The sequence below is a fragment of the Mirounga angustirostris genome, unplaced genomic scaffold, assembly GCF_029215605.1.
Source record: "Mirounga angustirostris isolate CCGP_5_RB_7025 unplaced genomic scaffold, mMirAng1.0.hap1 SCAF_5, whole genome shotgun sequence".
In the NCBI taxonomy this organism is placed as follows: Eukaryota; Metazoa; Chordata; class Mammalia; order Carnivora; family Phocidae; genus Mirounga; species Mirounga angustirostris.
In genome coordinates this window covers 46,244,996-46,272,159 of record NW_026991713.1, presented here as the reverse complement: position 1 = coordinate 46,272,159, position 27,164 = coordinate 46,244,996, and the positions used below count along the sequence as shown (strand labels likewise).

The following is a 27,164-nucleotide window of genomic DNA, read 5'->3' as shown; positions in this document are numbered from 1 at the left end:
GGCCTAGTAGGGACTCAATGAAGATCAGTCATGATCTCATGAGTGGGTGTGAGTGACTCCACAAGGAGTAAGAGGTACAGTCTGACAGAAAAGCACCTAGCTGACCTGACCACGCAGGTTACTCACCAAACTCTAGGCCTCCCCAACCAGCGACGTGGTCTACATCTCTAATTACATCCGATGAAGCGAAATTGTATGATTTCCATAAGTAGTTTTTGAATTTGAATTTTAGCGGCTGAGCCATTTAAAAAAGAAAAGTTCTCAGTTCCCCAATATGTTAAGTCAGAGGGGCTCTGGTCCTGTGTTTTAAGTGTGCCTTGGGGGTCAGGGGTGCTATGCTGGGGTGACCTCCCTAAGACTTCCCTTGCCTTGTCCCCTGTCCCTATGAATTTCTGAGGAGCCTTCAGGCTCTTGAATAGAACTTGACAATCTGGGTCTAGAGCACTCTATTTCATTCCAGGAGTCAAAAGTCTTGACAAATACTTCATTTAAAAAGCCTGCCCATTGTTTCATCAACCACAGCAGAAAATACAGTAACAATTTTCAGATAGCACTAATCAATCGCATCAAACCATCAGAAAGGCTCACAGAGCACTGCATACAATGGGGATAGATTTAAAAAAAAATAAGGTTATGGGTGCCTGGGTGGGTCAGTCATTAAGCTTCTGCCTTCGGCTCAGGTCATGATCCCAGGCTTCTGGGATAGAGCCCCGCATCGGGCTCCCTGCTCTGTGCGAAGCCTGCTTCTTCCTCTCCCACTCCCCCTGCTTGTGTTCCCTCTCTCGCTGTGTCTCTCTCTTTCAAATAAATAAATAAAATCTTAAAAAAAAAAAAAAAGGCTAAAGACAGTTACATTTGACCAAATAGGAAAAACCCCTTCCATTTCATTGTTGGGTCTTTATCGTCCCTACTACAAACTTCATCCTTTTCTCTCTTCTCCACCTGCCCTTCCTCCCCAAATTAAAATATATGTTTGGGAGTGCCTGGGTGGCTCAGTCGGTTAAGCATCTGCCTTTGGCTCAGGTCATGATCCCAGGGTCCCGGGATAGAGTTGGGCTCCCTTCTCAGCGGGGAGCCTGCTTCTCCTTCTCCCTCTGCTGTTCCCCCTGCTTGTGCTCTCTCTCTCTCTCTCAAATAAATAAAATCTTAAAAAAAATTAAAATGTATGTTTGTTCATAAACCTTGTAGCCTGGACTGGCTACATAACTTTCAGGGTCCAGTGCCAAGTGAAAATGCAATGCCCTGTGTTCAAAACATTATTAAGATTTCAAGATGGTGACAACAGAATATTAAATGGAGTATGGGGTCCCTCTAAGCACGGGGCCTGTGTGCCTGCACAGCTGGGGGCACTAATAGCCCTCCCCCCCGCTTGCAGAATAGATCATAGCGCTCTTTTAGGAACTATGCGGAGACCTAGAAATCCCTCACAGAGCAGCACCTGTTGCTCTGATTTGCCATACAACCCCCTTCTCCTGACACCTTCTCCTTCATCATAGGACTCTTTGTCCTCAACAATCGTGACTTTGAAACACTTGGCATCTTTGTGCCACTGAATGAATTTGTGTTTCATATCATGGTCTAAAATATTTAGCTAAGTCATAACAGTTTAGATAAGAATGATCTCGAGAAAAAAAAAATCAGCCTGAAGATTTTTCAGGATAAGGGAATTGGACTTTGAGGCAAGCAGTACTTGTATCTTTTCAAACATTAATGGCTTGTTAATCTTTCGAACTCCTTCAAACCAAACCACAGCTGGACCCCAAAGGCACCTTCTCTGTAGAGCAAGTCTTTAGAAACACCCTGCCTGATTCATAATTCTGATAATTTGCTCAAAGAACAATATGGAGATTTGCTTCAGCCTCTTTCCTCAGCTTTCTCGCCTTTCCATTCTGCCTCTCAAGCCCACGTGTCTTCTAAGACCTCCAGTCATATCCCCATTCACTAAGAAATAAGTACCTGCTAAGTGCAAGGTGCTCTTGTAGGGACTATGAACAGTACGGAAGTGAATTAGGCACTAGCCCTAACCTCTAGGAAGGGAGAGGAGTCTGAAATGGCCATAATACAGGGTAGAAAGGAGAATGTACCGGAAGAAATGGAGAAAGAAGGTGCTGGGTGGAGTGCTAGACAACTTTCCAGAGCTACTGGTGGGTAGGAGTTAGCAAAGGCTTCCTGGCAGAGATGACCCCTCACCAAGATATTGGGAAAGGGGCATTCCAGGCAGAGAAAAGTATGAACCCAGACACCCAGGGTGGGGTGGGAAGGTGGAAGATCAGGAATTGCAAGTTGTTCATCGTGGCTGGAGCGTATGTGTGAGACACGGAATTATGGAATGATTCTACATGAGAATTATAAACTCTGTTGTTTAACTCTCTGTATCTTGGGTTTTCTGTTACCCACAACCAAACCCAATCCTATCTAATGCAATCCTCAAAGTTCCATCAGCCATTCTTCATAAAACACAACATTGCCAGTGGCTCTCCTTGTAGGCATGCCCCATCTGGTAGATGCCTCTCTTAGATTCCAGCACCCAGGACAGAATACAGAACTCCAGAAGCCATCTAATCAGCCCAGCCTCTACTGAGTTCCTAAATTGAACACCTGTTCAATAAGCCCACAATAAGCCACCAAAAACCCATCCTGAGCTTGCCATAAATGAAAGTTCTTAGTTCTTCCTCACCTATTTCTCTTGACACTCAACTATTTGATTTCAAACTGCTCTCTGGATACAAGGTGGAGTGCAAGTTATAATGACTATAACATTAATGTTTGCTGACTAGGTGAAACAACTACCTGCTTAAATTTCTACTTTTCAACTACATATTTCATCAATAACCACTAACTATCTGATCTGATCTTAGAAACTACACATAGTGGTATTATTGAAAAATAAATATTTGGATTGAGGTTCCTATACTGAAAACCTTTGTTTCTTTGAGGTTTGTTTTATCTATCCCAAAATGCCTTTGGGAAGAAACTGATATATATTTCATTGTTGAAGTATTTTTATCTTTAGGATTTATAGCCATGTGTCCTAACTGATCCCTCTGTTTCTAGTTTGCCCTTTTCAGTCTCCACACTGTATCCAGAGTAACTTCTTACAGTGCAAATCTGATTATGATTTCTTGGCTGAAAATCCCTCAGTGACTCCAACTGATTGAGGATAAAGTTACAGTCACTACCATGGTTCTCAAGACATTTTATGACCTGATTCTCCTAATCCTCACCTTTTATGCTGTGGTCAACTAAACTCCTTCCTGTTCCTCTGTCCTGCCTGGTCTTGGAATATTTTATTCTCTACCTAGAATATTCTCCACTTCTTTCCTCATATCTACCTGGTGAATCTTACCCTTTCCTTAGGTTTTGATTTGGAGGCTGCTTCTTCTAGGAAACTCTCTTGTATTGGGTCAGATGCCCTTACCATGAGTTTCTATAGAGCCAAATACTTCCTTCCTCACACTTCCCACTGAACTGCAAGCTCCATAAGGGCAGAGATAATTTCTTTATTGTCCACTGCTGTTAATGTTGAAGGAATGAACAAGTCTATACTGATTTCTGCCTAAATTCACATCTAATCAATCCCAAGTAAAGATGTGGATTTAAACCAAGCCTCACTGGAATAAGATGTCGCGACACATACTTTCCCCCTCCCTCCATCTGAGAACCAAGAGTAGCAAAACATGTCATACTTGTCCTCACGGATCCAAATATTGGTCGGCTATAGGTTTTCCAGGAATCACCACTGACAGTCTTGACACTAAATTGATAGGATCTCCCTGGACGAAGACCATATATGATGCGTCCTTCTGATTTCCTGTTGCTGTAGGGGTTGAAGACCGTGATTGCATCTCTGGGGGACCACTGCAGCTCAAAGTCATCATAGTCTGTCCAGTCTGGTGGCCCCTTCCAGGTGATGGCCAAGGATGTGTTTGTAACATCAGCAAATGACATAAGACTGGGAGGAGTTGGGGCTGTATGTAGGAGAACATGAAAAAAATCACATAAACACATCTGTGCCATAACATATGCAGACAAGAGAGCTGAGTGATGTCAGACATACTTTAATGTACTTTGGAGGAAGAGATATAATGAAAATCTAATAATAGAAGCTCCTATCTATAGTGTTTACTATGTGTCAGGTACTGTTCTCAAATGTTTTATGCACATTTTCTTTAATTTTCATAACCAGAGTTTCCTTACCAGGGTTCTGTGGAGCAGGAGTGGACCCCAAATGGGTTACACATGTGTGAAGATCTTGGTTCCATTAGATTCTGAGGTGTGAGGGCTATAGTCCACAGACAATTATGTCCAGATAGCCCTGTTCATTGACCCCAGGGTGGCATACAGACTAACATCTGCATATGCCCAGGAAATAAAATATTTGGGAAGCATTGCCATGGCAACACAATGATGATGTATACAATTATCGCTATTTTACAGATAAGAAAACTGAGACTTAGAGATGCTCAAAGACCTTCCTAGCTTCACATGGGTAAGTCACAGAGCTAAGCTAAGGATCTAGATCTTTTTCCTAGATCTTTCGTGGTATGTTTGTGGATAAGGTCTGTTTCCTTTATCCACTGTATCATAGTGCCTTCCCAAGTTCAGGGGCTAGCACGTGGCACACCATTATTGATTTCCTTTCTTCCTATTAAAACCATATCTTGAATGTGGTCCCACCAATACTAGCCTTTGGCCACCGGGCTTCTTACCTGTTCTGCTCTCGCCCGTGAGCTTGTTGCTGAGGTCCCCACTGTGAGTTACCACACACAGCGTGTACTTCCTTCCAGGAATGAGGCCATGGAAACGCCATTCGGTCAGGTCCTTGTCTCTCCAGTTCTCCTTCTTCGTGCCATTAGGGTTGTAGAGAATCAGCTCATAAAAGTCAAAGTCCCCAGAGGCCGGACTCCAGCTGAACCAGAGACTGTCTGTCATATTCCGGTTGGATCCTCTGAGGTTACTCACGGAAGCTGGGACTTAAACACAGTGAAAACCTTTACTAAGAACAAGAGTTAGTAACAAAGGCATTTGGCCTACAGGTGAGAATATGTGTGATGTTGGGCATATAGTTGAGTAGTCCCCATTGTAGAGTCAGATCTGGCCTGTATTTCAGGGCCTGGGTTTAGGGGCGTGTGGCCTAGAGATGTGGTACAAATTAAAATAAAGCAAACCACCACGGGGGCGCCTGGGTGGCTCAGTCAGTGGTTAAGCATCTGCCTTCGGCTCAGGTCATGGGATCGAGCCCCACGTTGGGCTCCCTGCTCAGCGGGAGTCTGCTTCTCCTTCTGCCTCTCACCGTGGCTTGTACTCTCTCTCTCGCTCACTCTCTCTCCGATAAATGATAAAAATCTTAAAAAAAAAAAAACCCACCCTAGGTGGTGACTTCTGTATGCTTGCCACATGTAGTCTGATAAGCATCTAAAATGAGATCTTCAGAAATGATTTATTAAAACTGGTCCCCTTCCAGGCTGGCCCATCTCACTGACCAGGCCCCTCACTCCCTCACATCCCCCTCTGGGTGTCTCTGCTCCCCACCCCCCCACACCTGCCCTCTCGTAGGCTCTCAGTTCCCTCAGCTCTTTCCTACCCACATCTATATCGGTCGAGCCTCACTTGGGAAGAGGGTGTTAACAGTCACGGCTACCACTGTGTTACTTAGTCACACTAGCACCTGTCCCGTGGGTACGTAAGCTTCGTTATTCTCTGGAGAGTGGAGACTGTTGTCTCTTGATGGAGGAACTTTAAACATTAATGAGCAGAGAAGGGAAGATGTGCAGGGGGCAGATCGCCCTGGAAGTGGTAACACTGAGGCAATTCTACTCAGGGTCTAGGCGGATCTGGATCTGTTGCTCATTTTCATTCCCTTCCCCAAAACACACTGAGATTTTCCGTTGGGCACCTGGGATGCAGGGCTCCACTGAAATGCTTTCTCTGTCTGAAGTAGTATCTTGTCCTGTCAAGTCTCTCTGTCACATGTTGTTTCTTCCTTTCATAGACTCGAAGGGGTCCCCAAGTCCTCTTCCCTAAAAATCTGCGGTCTTCCCCCTCCCCCCCACCCTGCGCTAATGTGAGCTCAACGGGTCAGGGGCCTCATCGGCACTGTTCACGGTCAGAGTCCAGTAGTGAGCCCCGTGCCCCGCCTACAAAGCTCTCAAAAACTATTGTCAAATGAGAAAAGAAAAATAACTGAATAGAAAAATAAGATAATGAACTCAAAGTATGGAAAAAGAGTCAATTCCGTTTCTCATTGGCAGCCCGGAGAGATGTCCCTCTCTCTGTCTCTCCTTTTCCTGCAACGCTTTGTGTTCAGTTCACGCTGTGCCGTGTTTCTATGGCTCAGCACTCACGGCCTGGTCCTTCGCGCAGCGGCCCTTCCCCGGACCTGCCCTCCCCTCCATGCATGCCTTGTAGGAACCCAAGGGGTATGGCTTGAATGGAGCCACAGTGGGTTACAACCCTCTTGTGGCAGTTTGCTGGCGCAAAGAGGAGCCAGACTCATTGTTCCATCAAACTCTATGATGTCCATGAGTGGTAGCAACAGAGCAGAAGCCAGTGCAAAAGCTATTCTGGTACAGAATCAAAGGTCTGATTTAGGGTCAAAAAGCTTGAAGGTCACAAGATTCATACAGAGCTAGATCATATATAGAATAGGAAACAAAGGACACATCACAGAAAAGCCAGTGAATACTGAGACAATTTCCCTGCTTTACACTCCTGCTTGGCTCTGGGCCTTACCTGTTCTTCCGAATATGAAAGACTCATTAGACAGCTCCCCACTGTGAGTTACGATCACCATTTTGTACATTCGGCCTTGTAGCAAGTTCTGGAAAGAGAAGCTCTGGACTTGTGGGTCAACCTGAGCTCTTTCCTGAAGCGTTCGATCTGGGTTGTACAGAAAGATGTTGTACCCATTGAGCTCCCCTTCTGAGGTGGTCCAGCTGAAGGACAGGTGTCTGGTGGAGTTCTCCGTGATCCTCAGGTTGGTGACAGCTGCCGGGACTGGAAAAGTCAAGCGAGAGAGTGAGACTGAGTTTTGGCACGCCCCCCTGACACAGCCCAGGCCCAAGGCCCACAGGGACACACTCCATAGCGGCTCAAAACATATGGTCTCTGCCTTCAGAAAATATTGACTTCATGAAGACCCCAAAGCAGAGAAGAGTGAATTTTGTGCATGACTGATGCTGAAACCGTTAATGAAAAAAACAAAACCAAAACCAAAAAACCACCCCCCAAACCCACAAGAGAACAAAGAAAACCAGGAATGGGAAATTGTCTTCAAAGACGTTTTTTGGGGTATGAAATAAATGTTAATCTGACCTGTGTGACTAAATGTTTTCTTAATACTAAGAGCTATATCAGAGAGCAAAAAACTATCTCTGAGTGCCATCTGAAAGCTAAGGAATGGCCCTTGGGGGTGAGGGCAGCAGGGAGGGAAGGGAAGGGGGAAAGAAAGAGAAAGCAGGCAGAAGGAGGAGATTCGATTCAGGGATCGAGGAAAGAGAAGCAAGAGGAAAAGCCAAAGCCATTTTTTTTTTTTTTAAAGATTGACCTTGGGATTCGATGACCTTCTTGGCCTTCAGTGGCACCTGTTGGCAAAGTGATCAGGAGCCCCCAGCAATGACCTGCTGCCAAACTGTTTGTACAGGTGCTGCCTGATGCCCCAAAAGTCTTGGGCTACCAGTGGGAACAGACCAGGACACCTGCCTTTGTCTCCGCTGGGTTCTCCTCCCTCCGCTCCAAACGCTTCCTCTTCCACTTTCTCCCTCTCCTCACACCAGGTCCTTAAAAGTTGACATTTCTCATCATTCTATCCTTTGTTCCTTTCATACTCCGTAACACAAGCTGAGCACCCAATCTCATTCACTTTATGCATTGTGATGGTCTGAATGTTTATGTCCCCCTCCACCCCCAAATTCATATGTTGAAACCTAACCCCCAAGGGGATGGTATTAGGGGATGTGGCCACTGCGAGGTGATTAGGTCATGAGGGTGGAGCCCTCCTGAATGGGAGTAGTGCCCTTATATATGAGACCCCAGAGAGCTCTCTCGTCCTTCTACCATGTGAGGACACAGCAAGAAGATGCCATCTATGAACCAGAAAATGGGCCCTCACCAGACCCTGAATCTGCTGGTGCCTTGATCTTGGCCTTCCAGCCTCCAGACCTGTGAGAAATACGTGTTTGTTGCTTAAACCACCCAGTTTATGGTATTATTTCTTATAGCAGCCTAAACAGACTAAGACATGGATTTAAATAGAATTTTTGTCCAAATATTTACCTCCAGCTCACTCTTCTGAGCTTGGGGCATATTTTCAATTATCAATGATCATCTCTCGCTGCAAGTCATTCAGACATCTCAAACACAGTACGGAACTGAACCCTGTCCATTTCTCCCTGACACGGCCTCCTCCTGCTTCTCTTATCTCAATTAATGGCATCATCTTCTACTAGATACCCCAGGTAGCAACTCCGGAATCTTCTGTTCTTCCTTCTGTACTCTACTCAGACACCAAGTGCCAGCCTATCTAATGAAGAAATATTTCTTGACTATATCTACTATTCTTCATCAGGGTCCCTGTGGTAGTTTAGCTTTTGACCCTTATCATTTCTGTAACTGCAATCATCTTATGACCCCAACTACCTTTCTGACCACATCCCCCCTCTCTGTTCTCACTCTGCTCCAGTTATACTGGTCTCTTTACCGGTCTAACAGGCCAGACACACTCCTGCTTCAGAGTCTCTGCCTTGCTGTTTGCTCTGCTTGGGGATACTCTTCCCCCAAATACCTGCATAACCCTTTTTCTCCTTTCTTTCAGATGTCTACTCAGATATCACCTTTTGACAAAACCTCTGAGGACTGTACTATCCAAAATTGTAAGCCTCTAACACTTGCTACTCCACTTTCCTGATCTAATTTTCTCTTTGGTATTCACTACCATCTAACCTACTACACTCTTTACTTATTTATTGTGTTTGTTGCCTTTCTTCCCTACTAGAATATGAGCTTCATGACCATCAGGCTTTGTTTTACTTACTTCTGGTATCCAGCATTTAGAAAGGTGCCTAGCACACAGTAGGTGCTCAGTGACAAATGACTTAATGAGTGAGTCTCTTCTCCATTCAATCCCTCCCCCGTGGCCTCTGATTAATCTTTTTTAAGGTACAAATTTTTATTACAAAACACTCGCTCTCTGGCTGAAAACCCTGTGTGGTCTCCTCACGGCTTACAAGATGAAAAATAAACTCCCAAGGAAGGCGTGCTAGGCACTCTCTAACCTGGCCCCAATCTGCCTCTCCAGCCTCACCTCTCCTTGGCGCCCCCCATACTTCATCCACCCACGGCTTCTCACTGGTCCTCCCACACCTTCCCATCTTGGCACAGGACAATCTGTCTGCACTGGGTGTCCTTCTATCTTCTCTCCATGTGTAGAATTGTTTCATCCTTCAGGATAGTACTGAAAGGTCAGTTTTATGAAGACCTCCCAATTCCACTTGACCTTGGCACTCCTCTTGATGTTGGACATTCCTTTCTTGTATACAGTCCTTCTCACAATGTACTGCCATCCTTTGTCTATGTGTCTGTCTCCGCCACCAGTCAGCCAGCTTTTCCAGGACAAAGCATGCCTATTCATCTTCATGTCTCTGTCAGCATCACCCCCACCCCTTTCAGACCTAGCTCCTTAATGAGGAATTCATCAATTAGACCAGTGTTGTTGTCTGAATAATGACCCCCAGAGATGTCCATGTCCTAATCCCCAGAACCTGGGAATATGTTACCTTATGTGGCAAAGGGGACCTTATAGATGTGATTAGGTTAAGTATCTCCAGGCAGGGAGCTTAGGCTGGATTGTCCGGTTGGTGACCAATGTAATCACGAGAGTCCTGAAAAGATGGAAGAGGGAAGCAGAAGAGTAGAGAAAGAGATATGGCGACATACACAGAGGTTGGAACAATGCTATTGCTAGAAGACGACATGAGCCAAGGAATGTGAGTGTCCTCTGGAGGCTGAAAAGGGCAAGGAGAGGATCTCCCACTAAAGTCTCTAGGAGAAACACAGTCCTACTGATACCTGATGCCTTGATTTTAGCCCCATAGAACCCACTTTCAGTTTCTGACCTCCAGAACTATAAGATAATAAACTGGTGTTGTTTGAAGTCGCTAAGTTGGTGGTAATTTATCATAGCGGCAGTAGATTTTAACAATATATCTAACTTGGAGTGGGGTAGCCTGAAGCCCGTAATAAGAGGCTGACTGATATGGAAGTGGTAAATCACGGTGAATGTCCCCATTGTGTCAAGAAACAGCTGTCATCCCCAGTGTGGCGTCATCCCTCTGACCCTAAGGCTCTGAAGGAATAGCACCCAAGGGGGGATCTGGGGCGAAACAATGAGCTGTGCAGATTACCTGTGCGGCCTTCAGTCTGGGCTTCCTTGCTGAAGAGCCCTCCGCTGACAGTTAGGATCTGTATCTTGTATTTCTTTCCTGGCGTTAGGTCTTCAAATTTGTGCTGCTTGGTGGCGGCTGGCTCTGATGTGTTACTCAGAAGGATCCCCTTGTCGTTTAGAAGCAGGATCTCGTACCTTTCTGCCACACCAACAGCTTTTTGCCAACTTACCATTAAGGAATGACTGCTGTATGCATTGTCGGCAATTATTCCCTGGACTGATGCTGGGACTGCAAAGGAAGAAGAGAAGCGAGTGCTGTCCGGCTCCCTCACTTAGGGTAAACCAACTGAGAAAGCAGGTGAAGAAGCTTGAAATCAACTGCAGAGAGAAGAGGATGCCACCACTCCCCTCATGTTGCATGGATACTTCCCACGTGCCCTTAGGAGAGAGCATTTCGTGGTCTGGATTATCTGTACTTTGACTCTCCATTTTTTTTCTCTGAATTTAGACAGGATCTTGAAGTCAAACAAGTAGAAAAATTAATGAAAGTGACACTGATAAATGTGCAAAGTGATTCATATGTATGTATCTAGAAAGTGGAAAATGCTGAACAAATTTACATTCAGTGGATATAGTTTGGATGGTTGAATTATGTTTAGACTTTCATTCCCAAGATTAACTCAAGTCAAAGCTTTTGGCCTTGACCTAAGCAGTAGTATATAATATATATATATATATATATATATATATATATATATATATATATATATATATTTTTTTTTTTTTTACTATGGCTCCCGATGTGAAAGGCAAAAATAGTATTATTTTTAATAATATTTTCTATCCTAGGCTCATATTTTTTTTCATTCTACATAATCTTAGGAGATCTCATCCACTCCCATGGTTTGAATTGTTACCCATATGGTGACGACTCCCAAATTTAAACTTGCAGTTCAGATCTCTCTTCTATTTTTGCAAATGACATCTCTTCCGGCATGTTCCACCCAATTCTCAAGAGGCCCAAATTGGACTCCTCAGCTCCCTCCCCATAACCTCCTTATGGTCCTTTGTTTCTCTTGGTCCAAGTCAGAAACATGGGTTGTCACTGTTATTCTACTACATGTAATCAAACATGGGTCTTGTAATTTTTATGTCCTAAAACTTGTATCTCTTCCATCTATCCACTTCTCTCCCTTCTCTATACACTGCCACGCCCCTAGGACAGTATCATCCCTCATCACCTGACCAGTGCCCTTGCTTTCTCACCTCCTACACTATATCTGGCATATTCTCATAGAAGCCCCATGCAGATGGCCCTTCAATGGCTCTCTGTAATTCTAAACACCTTAACAAGGGATACGAGGCCCTTCATGATTTGGTCCATCTACTTACTTGGCCGTATGGCTCATCTTTATTCTAGCATACCACACCATGTGTAGGTCCTCAAATGTGCCATGCTTTCTCTCACCTCCCGGCCTTTGTTTTTTCTGCTGGAACCAAGTCAACATCTGCGTGACCAGTATGACTTCTTAGTGTCTATTTAAATGTTACTTTTCCTGGAAGCCTTCCCTGACTCTTCATGTTTGCTCCTAACACACCCCATTATTACTTTTATTTTAGAAGTTATCATGTTGTAATTGTCTTTTTTATTTCTCTGTCTCTTTCACTAGATTATACGCTTCTTGAGGTTGGGGGCTCTATCTATCTTGCTACTGAATTCCCATTTTCTAACACAGTGCTTGGCATATGGTTGGAGAGACACGTATATGAAATAGAGGCACAGGAGGGCCCAGTACAGAAGCCCAGGCCCACAGCTAAATGAGTGGTTATGGGAATGGAAGGCATCTGATAAGTACTGTATCACAGTAGAGAGGGCATAAGGCTCGGAGCCAGACAGACCTAGATTTGAGTTACAGCTCTCGGTCTTATTACACGCACCCTTGATAATGTTTTATAAGCTTTCTGAGCCTTACTTTCCTCATCTGTAAGATGGAAACAATGATCTCTGTCTTCTAGTGTGACTAGAGATCATTTTAAATGCCTGGCAGACAGCAGGTGCTTTTAGCTTATTTGTGTTTTAAAAGTAATATATTATTGGTAATATAAATATAAAGAGACACATTATTCCTTGATTTGTTACTTGTTCTTGTAACAAATGAGGTAAATGGCATAGGCGTTCATTTTTAAAAGAAATTTGAGAAGGGTAAATTTTACAGAAAATAGTAAATATTTACATGTAAATAGTTACAGAAGTCCACTTGTTAAAACTCAAGTTTTTATAACCTTTAGCAAGCATGAAAATTTATTCAAATGATCTGGTTCCTAATTACCTTTCATGTGTTCTGAAGATCTCTATTACGAAAGAAAAATGCAAAAAGAAAATATGAAAAGGGCTCTTGAAAGCACATTGAATTATGGCTTTGAATTTGGGTATTTTTGACTTGTGAATAGCTACGTAAGTCCATCTGCTGTCCCACTGTGGAGAACAATCTGGCTCTTCTCCAGGTGGGCACTCACCTGTCCGCCCAACTGCATCTATCTGGTTCTTTAGGGAGCCGCTGACCGAGGCGATCACAATCTGGTACCGTTCCCCAGCCTCCAGCCTGTGGAATGTGTGCTCTGAGACGTGTTTGGAGACAGTCTGAGACTCCACCTTCTGATTCTGCCTGAACGCTGACACTGTGTAGGAGTCAACATCACCCCCACCAGGAGTCCAGTTGACTGTCAGGCTGTCTGTCGCCCCATTGGGAGAAACATGGATATTTTTGACAGCGCTTGGAACTAAAAAGGAAAATAAATTTAAAAGTCATCACTTAGAGAATGAACTGTGGAAATTTTCAACCAAAATTGTCATGCTTCTTATATTTTGGCATGTACTGAAAGAATTCACTTGCACGTATTGATACAATTTTTCTCGGGCTTTTCCACCTGAACTGAATTCGATAGGGGAAATTTAGAGGGACATCGAAGCCAACAAGTAGAAGTGAAGGATGCCAGTAGTAGAGCGAGGGGCTAGTTAGATTGCCTTGGTCCAAGTCTTGGTTTCCTCATTTACTAGCTGGGGGACTTTAGGCAAATCACTTACGCTCTGTCAGTTTCAGTTTCTTCATCAGGAAAATGGCAATTATAGTAATAGTGACCAGCCCACAGAGTTGTGAGGATTGAACAAAATGTCCACATAAAGTGCTTTGCTGTGGGTCTGGTTCATGGTAAATTGTCAATAAATGTTAACATCATAACAACACTCCTAACAGAGTTCCAAAGGAAACCCAACCAACAGAGTTATTTTTTTTAATCTGTGTGCCTCACAAGCACCAACAATTCACATCAGTCCAATGCCATTTCTCTGAAAGCTTTTTTTCTTACCCTACATTGTACGTTACTTTTGTTAATCCAGCATGGACAACATCATGGGCACCATCAAGATAACCTCGCTTCTTGCCATCTCCCTTTTACCTTGAAATCCTCAACCCAAACGCCTGGCTACCCAACATGCTAAATACACCACCACATCTACTCAAGTTCAAGAGCCACATTTCATATTACCTGTGAAGCCCTCAATGAAGGCTGACTGCTGTACTTCTCCACTGATGGTCAAGACAAGAATTTTATACTGGCGCCCTGGCGTCAGGGAGGTGAATCGATATTCAGTTGCAGTATTTACGAGGTGAAAAGGAGGAAATACTTTCATATCATTGAAGAGTAGCTGGATCTCATATTGGTCAACATCCCCATCAGCTCGTGACCAAGTCACCAGAAGGTCCTCAGTGCTCCTATTCCGCAATGTTAGATCCCTAACAGGCTCTGGGACTAGGGAGGAATATGAGAAGACACTTCAGGAAAGTGACTGATCAAACTTTACCTACACAATAATTTATGAATCACATTCAAGGAACTGGCAAACATCTCTCTTCCCCAGATAAACCACTTGAACTACTTCATGCATAATTAAATAAGAAAAATTGGAAGCAACTATTAAAATTGCAATTTTTTTCCTGACATAAATCTATGCTAAGTGTTGGTAGGATATAATTATAAAATGAATTATGACCTCAATCATAAGATAAAACAAGATGTCTAGAACTTTAAATGCCACAATGCAGGAGGACAGGGAAGAAAAATGGGACAACTGGCCTTCTTGCTCCCTGACTGTGCTTGCTTTTATCTACCAATAAATATTCTGTAATTATAGGCCATGGCTTGGCTGAATGATATTAGCTCCAAGTGAGACTGGGAATGCAATTTACTGATCAGGAAGCAGAGAGAATTCAAGGTTCAGATATTTTATTTACTCGATGACCTTCAAGTCCCAACCAACCGTCAGATTTTACAAGCTTTCCACTTACTTGTTCTTCCATTCCCCTGTTCACTGGCTTCATATTGTCCACTTCTTGTACTAACAGTAACACTGTACAACCGTCCAGGGACTAACTTAACAAATACACACTCGTTTTCAGGCTTGGGGATGCTTTTGGTTTGAATGAAGTTGTTTTTGTTTTTAATGGTGACTTCATAATGATCAAAGTCTCCAGTAGCATGCACCCAGGATACCTTTAAATAGTCACTCCTGGCCGAGTTGCTAATACTGACTCCCTGGACCTTGTCAGGCACTGAAAAAGAGAACAGAGAACAGCTGAAGATGTAGTGAGCCTAAGGGAGTAATTGATCACAGATGACAATCTGGGACAGTGAAGGTAAGTGAGTAGATTTTTTTTGGTGGGCATTTAAAAAGTTCTAGACCTTTAGATCACACGTTTCCAGAGGGGAAAGACTGTTACACTACTTGGAGTGATTAGATGGATCTTTTAACAGAACCTGATGAATTAATTCTAATCTTGTTTCTTGCCTACACAAAATGTCATGTACAAGATGGAACATTAAATATGATAAGTGATGATTAATATGAATTGATGGTGATGTTATTAATAATTGCAACATACCTTAGTGACTCAAGATGTGATAAAAAGTTACCAAGAAGAATAAAAACAATCCAAAAGAAAGATGGAAGAAGAGGAAACACATAATTAATACATGAAGAGATGTCTAACATCATTGGTGATCAAGGAAATGCAAGTCAAGACCATGGCAAAATATCACTTCATATCCATACGGTTGGCAAAATTTAAAAACCTAATAAGACCAAGTCTGAGACAGGATGCCCAACCACGGGAGAGTATGAATGGACTGGTATATATAAACAGTGAGATTATATAGCAGTCATAATTAATTTCTATTTAACTCAAAATGCAAAAATATGGATTTTTGCCTTTAACATCAAAACACAAAATATAAGTAAATCTTATCAATATAATATTAAGTGAAAAACTAAGTCTCAGGAGATTACATACTACATAAAATAACCTTTTCAAAAATAATGTTAGAACAACTAAAATTTTTTAAACCCATAATTTTAGGACTACATAAATACTAAAACTATGCAAGGTGAAAGGCAAGAAGAGAGATGAAAAGAGGAGTCAAGATGATGGTTACCTTGGGATGAATCAGTGAGGTGGGAACCACATGATTTGATACAGATTACTGTCAAGATTCTAGCTTTTATTTTGGGTAGTGGTTTCACCTGTGCCTATTACATTATTAAAAATGATTAATTAAATGCCTAAATTAAATGGAAGCCTAAAAATAAATAAAAGTGACAAAACATGGTTTCTTGAACCAAGAATTAGGATTAATCCAATTTTGCGCACCTGAGGATCTTCCAATAAATATATAAACAAATAAATAATGTGCGCCTCTCGTTTTTCTCTCAACCAAACTATCAATTGATCAATCAGTTGGACAAAGCCCATGTCCAAATCTCCCTCAAAGCAGGAAATGACCCAGAAATTTCAGTATTTTGGCATCTAAGCTATATTTTCCATGATGCTTCTCACATCTACAAGTTGCATTTTATTATCTTCTGTTAGTATATGTGTACTGGTTAGTTATTGTATTAGAATATTGCTCACTGCAGATATGGAGCCAGGTCAGGTATGCTTTCTTCAAGATATTTACCTGAACCAATTACAATGTAGCTAGAACTTATTCATCACAGAGTAAAGGAAAAGAAATTCTGAAGTTTTTATGCATGGGCTAAGTAAGAAAAGTCAATGACCCAGGCAATTTATTGAAGACAAAGCAACTATTACAGGAAGAAAAACCAGACTACATACAATGCTAAGTCAATAAGGGGCTCTTCAGGTGGAATTGGAGGTAATTTGTGAGACCTGTCTTGCTGCACGATGAGATGATGTGATACAGAATTAGAAATATTGATATTTTCACCCAACATGTAGAACAAAAGCATCAGAAAAGGAAAAGGGCTTTGACACAATCAGCCAAAATCACCAGGACAGCATCTCAGACACAACTCTATAGTTAAACTGATTTGTTGGGGACAATGGATTGCCTTGATTAGTCATGCGTCAAATCCAAGTTTACGTTGGTAAAGAGTCAAGAAGGTGCTTTGAATAAAGGATCTTTTTTTTTTTTTTTTTGCATTTAAAAACAATCTCAGCAAAAGGCCTGCAATATGAAGGTCAGATGGATAGGAAACATTCATGAGTTGACATGGAGGGGAAGCAAGTGGTTAGTAGGATGACATATCCTTTGATTCTGGTGATTTTTAGGTTCCAAGCTGATCAACATAAGACACTGACATAAGGCTGCTTCGTAAATGGAAATCTACTTTTCAGATCTCAGGCATTATTGTGATTATCAGGATAATTAGGTTTTAAGTCATTTGAGGGTAGGGAATAGCTCTTTATATCCCCAACCAGTGCTTTCAGGGATAGCATGATGTAATGGAAATAGTACTGGAACTAGGTTGAGGTTGATTACTGATCAGCCATGTGATCTTGGAAAAACTAAGTTTCTCTCTGGGACTTTATCTCCAAAAGAGATGGGATTAGATCAATTTACAGACACTTTCAGTGTTAGCATGCTGTAGCAATGTAAATCAGTGGTTCTTAACATTTTTGAGGTCATAGAAATTTTGAGAATCTGGTAAGAGCCACCCACTCACTCCTAAAGAAACACACATACCTTTCCTATCTGCAACAATTTCATGGACAGTTTTGGGGGTTATGACATTCCTAATGTCTATCCACGAGCTAAAAACTGCTGATCTAAGGGATTTCTGATTATTAATTCATTATACATTTATTGAGTGCCTATTGGATTCCAGATCCTGTGCTAGGTAATAGGATGATGTCAATTGTCCTGATCCTCATGGAAAAAATAACATTTTTTTCATAGTTTTAGATTTTTATAAGGTCTTTGAGTCCAGAAGATGATTGGCTAATTCTTGCATTCAGCAACAATAATAAAATTATGGGTGCTTATATGGGCCAGGTATTGAGAGAAACACAAAAAAGGTATGGTTCCTGATGTCAAGGCAATCACAGGGAGAGAGATGTAAATGACTGCAATGAATACTAAATGACTCCTAGAAAAAAATGAATGGGAACTTAGAGGGACACATGACACAGCTGTGAATACTAAGCATGATGGAGTTAAGTGGATAGAGGAGCAAGGTAGGAGACCCATTATAAATTTAAGTAATAAGAACCTTTGTTCAGGCTATTGGCAAGAAAAGCAAAATAAAGACATGTCAGTGAAAACTATTGTGGGAGGTCAATTAGCAGATCCTAGCAAAGGATAACATGTGTCAAAAGTGATTTCGAAATTTTCAGTTTAGGTGAGTGTGAACACACTTTGGTTTTGGGAATTTGACAAATTCATTTTTTTTACAGTATTTCTTTTCATTTCTTTTTTGTTATTATTTTCTCCAGTTTTATTGAGAAGTAATTGACATATATCACTATATAAATTTAAGGCAGATAGCATGGTGGTTTCATTTACATATATTATGAAATGATTGCCACAATTGGTTCAGCCAGCTTCTAACTGCTCATATAGATATAATAAAAAGAAAAGAAAGAAGAAAAGAGGAGAAAAATGTTCTTACTATGATGATAACTCTTATGATTTAATCTCTTAACAACTTTCTTATATATCACACAGCATGTTAGCTATAGTCATCATGGGGCACATTACATCCCTAGCACTTATTTATCTTATAACTGGAACTTTGTACCTGTTGACCATCTTCCTCCAGGTCCTCCTTCCCCCACTCTCTGCCTCTGCCTTTTTCTATGAGTTTGCTTTTGCTTTAGTTTTAGATCCTACATGTAAGTCAGGTCATAGAGTATTTGTCTTTTCTTTTTGACTTATTTCACTTAGCATAATGCCTTTAAGATCCATCCACATTGCAGCAAAGGGTAGGATTTCCTCATTTTTATGGCTGAGTACTATTCCATTGCATAGATATACCACACCTTCTTTATCCATTCATCCATGGATGGACACTTAGATTGTTTCCATATCGCTACTGTAAATAATGCTGCTATGAACACAGGGTGCAGATATCTTTTTGAGCTAGTGATTTTTGTTTCCTTTGGATATATTCCCAGAAGTGGAATGTTTGGATCTTGTGGTAGTTTTTAATTTTTTGATGATCTTCCATACTGTTTTCCATAGTAGCTATACCAATTTACACCCCCAAGAGTGCACAAGGGTTGCCTTTTCTCCATGTCCATGCCAGCATTTGTTAGCTCTTGTCTTTTGATGCTTGCCATTCTAACATGCAAGAGGAAATATCACATTGTGGTTTTAATTTGCATTTTCCTAATGACTAGTGATGTTGACCATCTTTTCATGTACGTGTTGGCCTTTTGTATATCTTCTTTGGAGAAATGACTATTCAGGTCCTTTACCTATTTTTTAATAGGGTTATTTACTTTTTTGCTATTGAATTGTATGGGTTCTTTGTGTTTTAGATATTAGCCCATTATCAGATACATGGTTTGCAAATATATTTTCCCATTCCATAAGTTGTTTCTTCACTTTGCCGATGGTTTCTTTTCCTGTGCAGAGTCTTTTTAGTTTGATGTAGTCTCAGTTGTTTGTCTTTGATTTTTTGCTTATGCTTTATGTGTCATATCCAAAAAATCACCACCAAGACCCATGTCAAAAAGCTTTCTTCCTATGTTTTCTTCTAGGAGTTCCATATTTTCAGGTCTTACATTAAACTTTAATTTGTTTCATAAACAAATGAATTTAATTCATTTTGAGTTAATTTTTGTGACTGGTGTAAGATAGGGATCCAGTTTAATTCTTTTATATGTGCGCATCCAATTATCTCAGTACATTTATTGAAGAGACTGTCTTTTCTACGTTGAGTAGGCTTGACTCCCTTGTCAAAAGAACCCTGACATTTTTAAATGCAAATATTAACCCATAGCTCAGCAGGAAAGGCTTGACAAAATATTAATGTCAACCTTAAGCAGAAATCTTAGATGTAAATCCCCAAAGCGTAAGTACATTGGGAAAATGGTAGCCATTTAAATTTAATTCTTTCCAGAACATCGAAGACCTGACATTCATTGCCTTTGCTAAGATTTTGCTTCTGGTCCCAGAACAATAAAGGTTCACATTTTCACCTTGTGTGAAAAAGAATGAACACTGGACTTTGACCAAATAGACATTTCAGGAAGGATTTTAGGACAGAGAATTTCATAAGCTGTGGACCCATTCAGAACTGGGTTTAAATACAGAAACACACTGGCTGTTTAGCTAGTTAAACAGTTGAGCAAGTTATTTAACCTCCCTGAACCTTGATTTCTTGATCTGCGAAGTGGGAATAATGACAATGACCTCCATAAGGAAATTGCAAGAATTAAGTTAGTTATGCATAAAGTCAGTGTCTAGCAACCAAAAAGTACTCCCTGAACAGAAAACACTTGTTACTATGTTTGAATATAATATGAATTCTAGCCATGAAAGTAGTGTTCATCTTACTTTAAAGGAAACATCTGCTCACATAAGGATGTTCTAGGGTCAAAACTTGAAGACTCAGAATTCTGTGATCTCAACAGTCTTTAATCCTATCATTACAGAAATGTTGCAGATCTGATGCCTTGAGCCACATAGCCAGCCACTTCTTTCTTCTTTCTTTCTTTTTTAAAGATTTTTTCGATTTATTTGACAGAGAGAAAGAGAGAGAGAGAGAGCACAAGCAGGGGGAGAGGCAGGCGGAGGGAGAGGGAGAAACAGGCTCTCCGCTGAGCAGGGATCCCAGGACCCTGGGATCATGACATGAGCCCAAGGCAGACGCTTAACTGACTAAGCCAGCCAGGCGCCCCTAGCTAGCCACTTCTTACAGAGCCTGGCTCTCCTTAGAGCCTTACCTGTTCGCTCCTGGCTGAAGGAATGGTTTTCATACTTGCCGCTCCTCGTAGTTATAGTCACATTGTAGAGGCGGCCCGGGGTAAGGGAGCTGAAGGAACATTCACTGACAGACTTGGCAATAACGAGGGACTGAACGACCCTGCTGCCATGAGAGAGTGTCACCACATAGTTATCCACGTCTCCAGGAGCCGGCAGCCAGGAAATGCTCAGGTAGTCATTGCGACCAGAATTGTTTACCGTCACTCCGCTCACACTGGAAGGGACTGGGATTGAAAAGGCGGAGAAAATTTAAAAAAGAAAGTACAGTCAAAAGTCTGGAGTCATCTACTGCGGTCAGCAAAAACAGTGTGCACTCAGGAAATCTCATCTGATTACCTAAGAGGTCAAAGACGTGTGAGGATTTCACCTTAGCTTCTGGAAGCTGAGTGTTCTTGGATCAGCAAGGCTAACCCAAATAAAAATGCAAGGAGGTCTTTTGGGTGCCTCATAAATATAAGGACGCCACTACTGCATTTTTATAGTGTTGCTGTTTGCAAAGTATTTTAAGTGGAGGCATTTTTATGTGCATGTGTCAGAAGGTTCCCTCTGTAGGAAAAGGAACAAACATAACAATCCAAATGAATCCGTTCGAACCAAACTCATCAATAAGCAAAGACGTCTGAAGGGAAAGATGAAGAATGCCATACCTTTTCTAAAGAGCTTAGACTTTGGGATAGCTTTGATCTTCCTGTGATGAAGTTATTTATTCCTGGGGAGTCTAATGAACAGGAGGAGAGGTGTTGCATCTACCCTTTATAAAGCATTTCCTGCCCTCTAGTGGCAAGAAATAAACCTAAAAGCCTATCCTGAAAATAACAAATCTGGAGATTGACCTAACAGTGGGCATAAGGAGCTATTGCGATGATAATGGCCATTATCGTTTGCTTATTTTAATTGGGGTTTAGTGCCACAAACGTTTATTGAGAACCTACCATTTGCCACATATACAAAAATGGAAAAGATGTGGATGCCTTCAAGGAGCCTCTTGGCTAGATGCAGTATGCAAATTAATCATTGTGGTATTGAACAGTAGTTATACACGTATCAGAAATAAGTGTACAGTAACTAGTACTGCCCGTAGTAAATATCAGAATAAAATCCTGTAGTGTATGTGAACTGCACTACTGTTTTCATCATTGGTTCACTACTGCAGCTAAATATCTTCATATAATTGTCAATATCACTATATCACGTACAATGGACAGGACCCAGCTAGATGACCTTTGAGAATCCTCCTAATCTAATATGCTCCAACTTTGTGATTTAAGCCTTCAAGTCTTCTTTGCACTTACAAGCACTTGTCCATCACCAAAAATTATAAATAGCACCATACTGAACAGCTCTGCTAATGCTGTTCCATGTATATGAACGTTTCCTACACATAAAGTTGAACATTTTAGCCATAATATTTCTGTATTGATGTCTTCCTCCCTCTCTTCCTCTTTCCTTTCCCTTTATTTAACAAGCTGTATATCCCTTGGTTGCTCTCAAAAGAATTATGCTTGTTTTTCAAAACTTCTAGAAATATTTGCAACTACTAACATTTTATTACAAAAGATACAATTATCAAATGTTTTGTCAAAAATATAAATTCATGTTTACAAAAAAACCCAGATCTAAAATTTGTTTTTCCTTTAGAACCAGCATTTTCTCAGGTTGGAACTAGATTTGTTAAGCGTATCTGATATCTTTAACTTTGAATATTTTGCCACCTTCTCTAGGCTAGGCAGGTTTATTTATAGTTTCAACTCTGTGGAAATAGAAGTGAATAAGAAAACCTTTCAAAACCTTTCAATTATTTCAGCACTGACCAACATTTCAGCAATTTGAGTAGATGGCAATGATTATCAAGGCTTTAGTCATTGAATGTTTCACAATCTACCACATATAAAATTTACTAACCTAGGCATGTTTCAAAATTGCTAGTTATTGTGTTTCTCTAGTAGTATCCCATTTGCCTCCTGCACTCTTAATGTGCTTGAGTAAAATAACTCGTGCTTATATTTATTCATATTTTGCCCTCTCCTCAAAACCTTATGATCATTCTTCAAAGAATTTCTTGTCTTGTTTTTGCATACTTCTGTTATATACTGTGGGTCAAAAACTGATACCTCTGCTACAATTAAAACAGAGGCATAAAAACAAAGCCCCACTCATTTCAAGTGGTATCAGGTGCCAAACTATGCCAGCATATCATAGTAAGTTGGAAAGCCCTAGACGTATTTTAAAATTTGGGAATTAACTTGTGTGGCAGAATCTGACTAGTTGTTAAGCAAACTATTTCCTTTTCCTCTTGGACACACAGCTAGGCTATATTTCCCAGTCTCCCCTGCCATGAAATGTAGCCATTTAACTGTGTTCCAGCCAATGGAACATGGGGGGAAGTGACGTGTCTACTTGCTGGTCTGGTCATCTTCCCCCACCCAATGATCTCTATTCTCTGGGGAAATGGACAGAATTCTGAGAACCTAGGGGAAGGAAGAGCCACAGATGGAAGGAGCCTGGATCCCTGAGTTACTGCTTGGGAAAGAACCAACCCATAGAGCTGTCTAATCAGGAATCCCCACGTTGTCCAGTTGTGTAAGCAGGAAATAAGTCAGTCTGATCTGACTAATACAACTGAAACCTGCTGAGAAATGGGTGCAAAGCCCTTCCCAACCCTCTCCTCAGCTTTCTTATTTCTCCTTCCCTACTCCGACAGGGATAAATTGGAGTAAGTTAGTGGGGATGGATTAGAAACTGGAAGCTTCAAGATGTAAGTTAATGGCAGAGGTAGGACCAGAATCTGGGCCTCCTGATTCATTCCAAAGCTAAGCTTTTCAGCCCCCCACCCCCAATTATGCTACACCAACGGCTGGTGCCAAGAAGTACTAAAAGAGAAGAAGGAAGGTATGGGGAAGAAGGATGTAGGTAATGTCAGCTGCCATAGAATGAGAAAAATGGCACATATCAGTGAATTTCTACCAAAACTATGAAATATCTTTTCAATGACTTAGTTGCATTTCTGGGAGAGCTAATGAAGTTCATGTTCCTTGGGTTCATTAAGTAGATAAGATTCATGATTTTTAAAAAGGGACATATCTATGATGCCTGCAGCTAATACTCAGAATCCGAGCTTCAGAAATACAGAAGGAGGAGCCTGAAATCCAACTTATAATCATATAGAATTAAGTAGGCATATTCGCTGACCTGATTCTGAGTTCATTAATAATTATCAAAGCTTCTACTCAATGTCTTTAATTTTTTTCTTTCTAAGAAACTGGAACATAAATTTTATACTGTTTATTTATATCCTTTCTTGGTCTTGTGTAGAAAATTGTATTTCCTTCTTTGGTGCCAGCCCTGTCTGACACAGATGATCATATGCCACTTGTTTGTTGACTTAGCTCTTTGCCCTATTTGACTGTGATCTCTCCAAGGTCAGGGAAACATTGTTTAGGTGGTTATAGTATTAAGCACTTGTTTAATGCTGCTTATGAAAACATATGTGATTTGGGAATTTTATTAACTCCACTTTGCACCATAGAAGTTGGAGGTCATTTCCTTACTATGTCTTGAAACAAGAATATGAAAGAGAGTGGAATATACTTTCTTTTTTAAAGTCTCATTACTTGTTTATCTTAACTGGGACATAAACATTAAGGAAATCATCAACTGAATGAGGGGATAAGCTTAGGCATCAAATGACCATTATGTTACTACAAAGGTTTTTCTAGAAGTTCTGACACCTTTAGGGGAGATTTTAGAAAACTTAGAATTCATTCTTGCCTACCCTCACCCACCCCCCAATTTCCATTGTTAGGAGAGCAACATGTATGGATGGTTGGTATTGAAACCTGGCTTCCAAGGAAAGTCAAAAATGGATCTGTTTTTCGGGTGTTTCAAAACATCCTAGAATATACTCTGGAGTTTCCCTGTGCTCTTCTTACCTGTCCTTCCCTCCACCACCACTTGTCGGGATGAGATCCCGCCGCTCACTGTTGTTACCACCACAGAATAGAGGCTGCCTGATTTGAGGGAGTGAAAGCTGTATCTGCTGGTCTCACTGGAGACACTTTCATTTTTGATGACCACGTTTTCATGGATCAGTAAGACTTGGTAGAATTCTATGTCTCCCAGGGCCTGGGTCCAGTTAGTAAACAGACTGCTGGTTGTTCCTTGGTTGGCCACATACAAGCCAGTCACTTGGGCAGGCACTAGAACATGGAAGACAAAGAGAAGAAGAAAAAAAAACCAGATGACATTTAGTCACCCTGAGGAAGTGTAACAAAATGAGTCAAAAATGGAGACAGTCTTAAAAATGCTAAAAATATATCTATTTTTTTTGCTATAGACTCTCAGCTCTATTTCCTGTGGCATATGGCAAACTACTCCCATACAGAAGCTGCTTATATGGGAAATCAAAATTACTTCAGATCCATGGATGAGATGATGCATACCTATTAAGTAGTTTTGAATTTACATTTTCAATAATGAAAGAATGTTGTTTTTGAATATTGCTTACTTTATGTGATTTTATCTGTCCTTATCCCATGAAAACTGAGAGCCACATTATCTACCTGAGCTGATGGTTGTTAAGGGGTGGTATTGGGAAACCCCTTCCACCTGATGATTAGGTTGTAGTTCAGAAAACTGGCTAATTCTTTACTGGCACATTCTCAAGAGCACCATTATTATTATACATGAAAATGTTACAGTAGTATGAATTACATCATATAAGAATAGTAATAATAATAATAATGATAACCACAACAACTGGTAGTGATAACTACTGAGTGCCTGCTATGTGCCAGTTTTTAGAAATTATATTATATTATTATATATATATTATTATATTATTTGATACTCATTCAAAATTCTATAAATTTGATTTCATTGTTCTCTTTACTGAGGAGGAAACCAAAGACCACACAATGTAAGTAATTTAGCCTACTATCAGAGTGCTAACAAATAGTCATCTAGGAGTCCAAAGCCTGATCTGTCTAACCTGTGAGCTTGTGTCCTTTTCCTAATTAGCAACTATTGTGATTTCTAACCTACCCATTAAAAAAAATCTCTTAAACAGATCTGGAAGCTGGTGTTTGATCAACATATATCTTCTTTGTGCCTCTTCCCTGAATTATGGTAATTAAAAGGATTGGAACCTTGGCATAATAGAATTTGTTGACTTTTGGATTAAGATACAAATACACTCATTAAAAAATACTACTGTACAGGAATCAGAAGATTCAATTCTCATTCTAAATTTCATATGGAAAGCAAAGGAATTAATATGCCAAATAATTTTGAAAAAGAAGAACAAAGTTGGAGGAGTAACATCATCTGATCTCAAAACTTACTAGAAAGCTACAATAATGAAGGCAATGTGATACTGGCAAAAAGACAGACACACACATCGATGGAGCAGAAATGAGAGTCCAGAAATAGACTAACACATATAGAGTCAATTGATTTTTTACAGAGATGTGAGGGCAGTTGGGTGGAGGAAGAATAGTTTTTTCAACAAAAGGGCTGGAATTATTAGATGTCCATAAGCAAGGAAATAAACCTTAACCCAAATCTCATACACATATAAAAATGAACTCAAGATGGATTATGCACCTCAATTAAAAACCCAAAACTATAAAAATTCTAGGGGAAAATCTTTGTGATTTTGTGTAAGGCAGAGATTTCTTCAATATGACACCAAAAGCATGGTTCACGAGAGAAAAAAAAAAAAAGATAAATTGACACCAAAATAAAAAACTTATGTTCTGCGAAATATACTAATAAATTAATCAAAAGACAAACCACAGTCTGAGAGAAACCATTTCAACCCACATTTCTGACAATGGACTAATATCTGGAATATAAAGAATTCTCAAAATTCAATGATAAAAAACAAATAACCCCATCAAAAAATGGACAAATATTTGAAAATATGTTCTTCCCCAAAGAGGATAAAGGAAAGGTAAATAAGCATATGAAAAGATGCTCAAAACCATTAGGAACTAGGGAAAGGCAAATTAAAACCACATGAGATACCAGTACATGCTTATTAGAATGGTTAAAAAAAAAAAACCTTGTAATACCAAGTGTTGTTGAGATTATGGAGGAACTGGAAATCTCATATATTCCTGGTGAGAAAGTAACATTTTACAACCATTCTGGAAAACAATTTGGTAGTTTCTTACAAAGTTAAAAATACACTTACCATATGACCCAGCAATGTGAATGTTGGGAATGATGAAAATGATCTTAAGAATAAAAGAGTGCCTTGGACTTCCAATTCCTGCAGTATAGTGGGCAGCATACCCCCAATAAACACAACTACATGTGTTGGATAAAATATAAAAATGTAGATGTATGAGTGAGTTGTCAAGAATGTAAGGAATTCTCAAAGACTTGATAGTAAGTGATAGGTAATCGGTCCACTGAAGCATACTTTCATCTTGAGGGCATCTTTCAAACATAAATTTAAGCTTTGATTTTACAGCTTTGCTGGATCTATGAAATA

At 40.5% G+C, this 27,164-nt stretch overlaps 1 protein-coding gene across 3 annotated transcripts in view; it reads right to left on the bottom strand.

Annotated features, from left to right (window-relative positions):
* PTPRB (protein tyrosine phosphatase receptor type B) overlaps window positions 1-27,164 on the bottom strand; it is a 114,688-nt gene that overhangs the window by 35,457 nt on the left and 52,067 nt on the right. For all 3 annotated transcript variants that reach the window (XR_008505942.2, XM_045872962.3, XM_045872963.3), the window contains 9 exons: window positions 24,598-24,864; window positions 20,629-20,892; window positions 14,728-14,991; window positions 13,928-14,191; window positions 12,899-13,162; window positions 10,401-10,670; window positions 6,733-6,996; window positions 4,710-4,973; window positions 3,687-3,968 (listed from right to left, as the gene is read on the bottom strand). Coding sequence is in view for 2 of the 3 variants with exons in the window: in XM_045872962.3 (XP_045728918.1) it covers window positions 3,687-3,968; window positions 4,710-4,973; window positions 6,733-6,996; window positions 10,401-10,670; window positions 12,899-13,162; window positions 13,928-14,191; window positions 14,728-14,991; window positions 20,629-20,892; window positions 24,598-24,864 (2,403 nt within the window). In the remaining variant the exon portion in view is untranslated. The remainder of the gene's footprint in view (window positions 1-3,686; window positions 3,969-4,709; window positions 4,974-6,732; window positions 6,997-10,400; window positions 10,671-12,898; window positions 13,163-13,927; window positions 14,192-14,727; window positions 14,992-20,628; window positions 20,893-24,597; window positions 24,865-27,164) is intronic.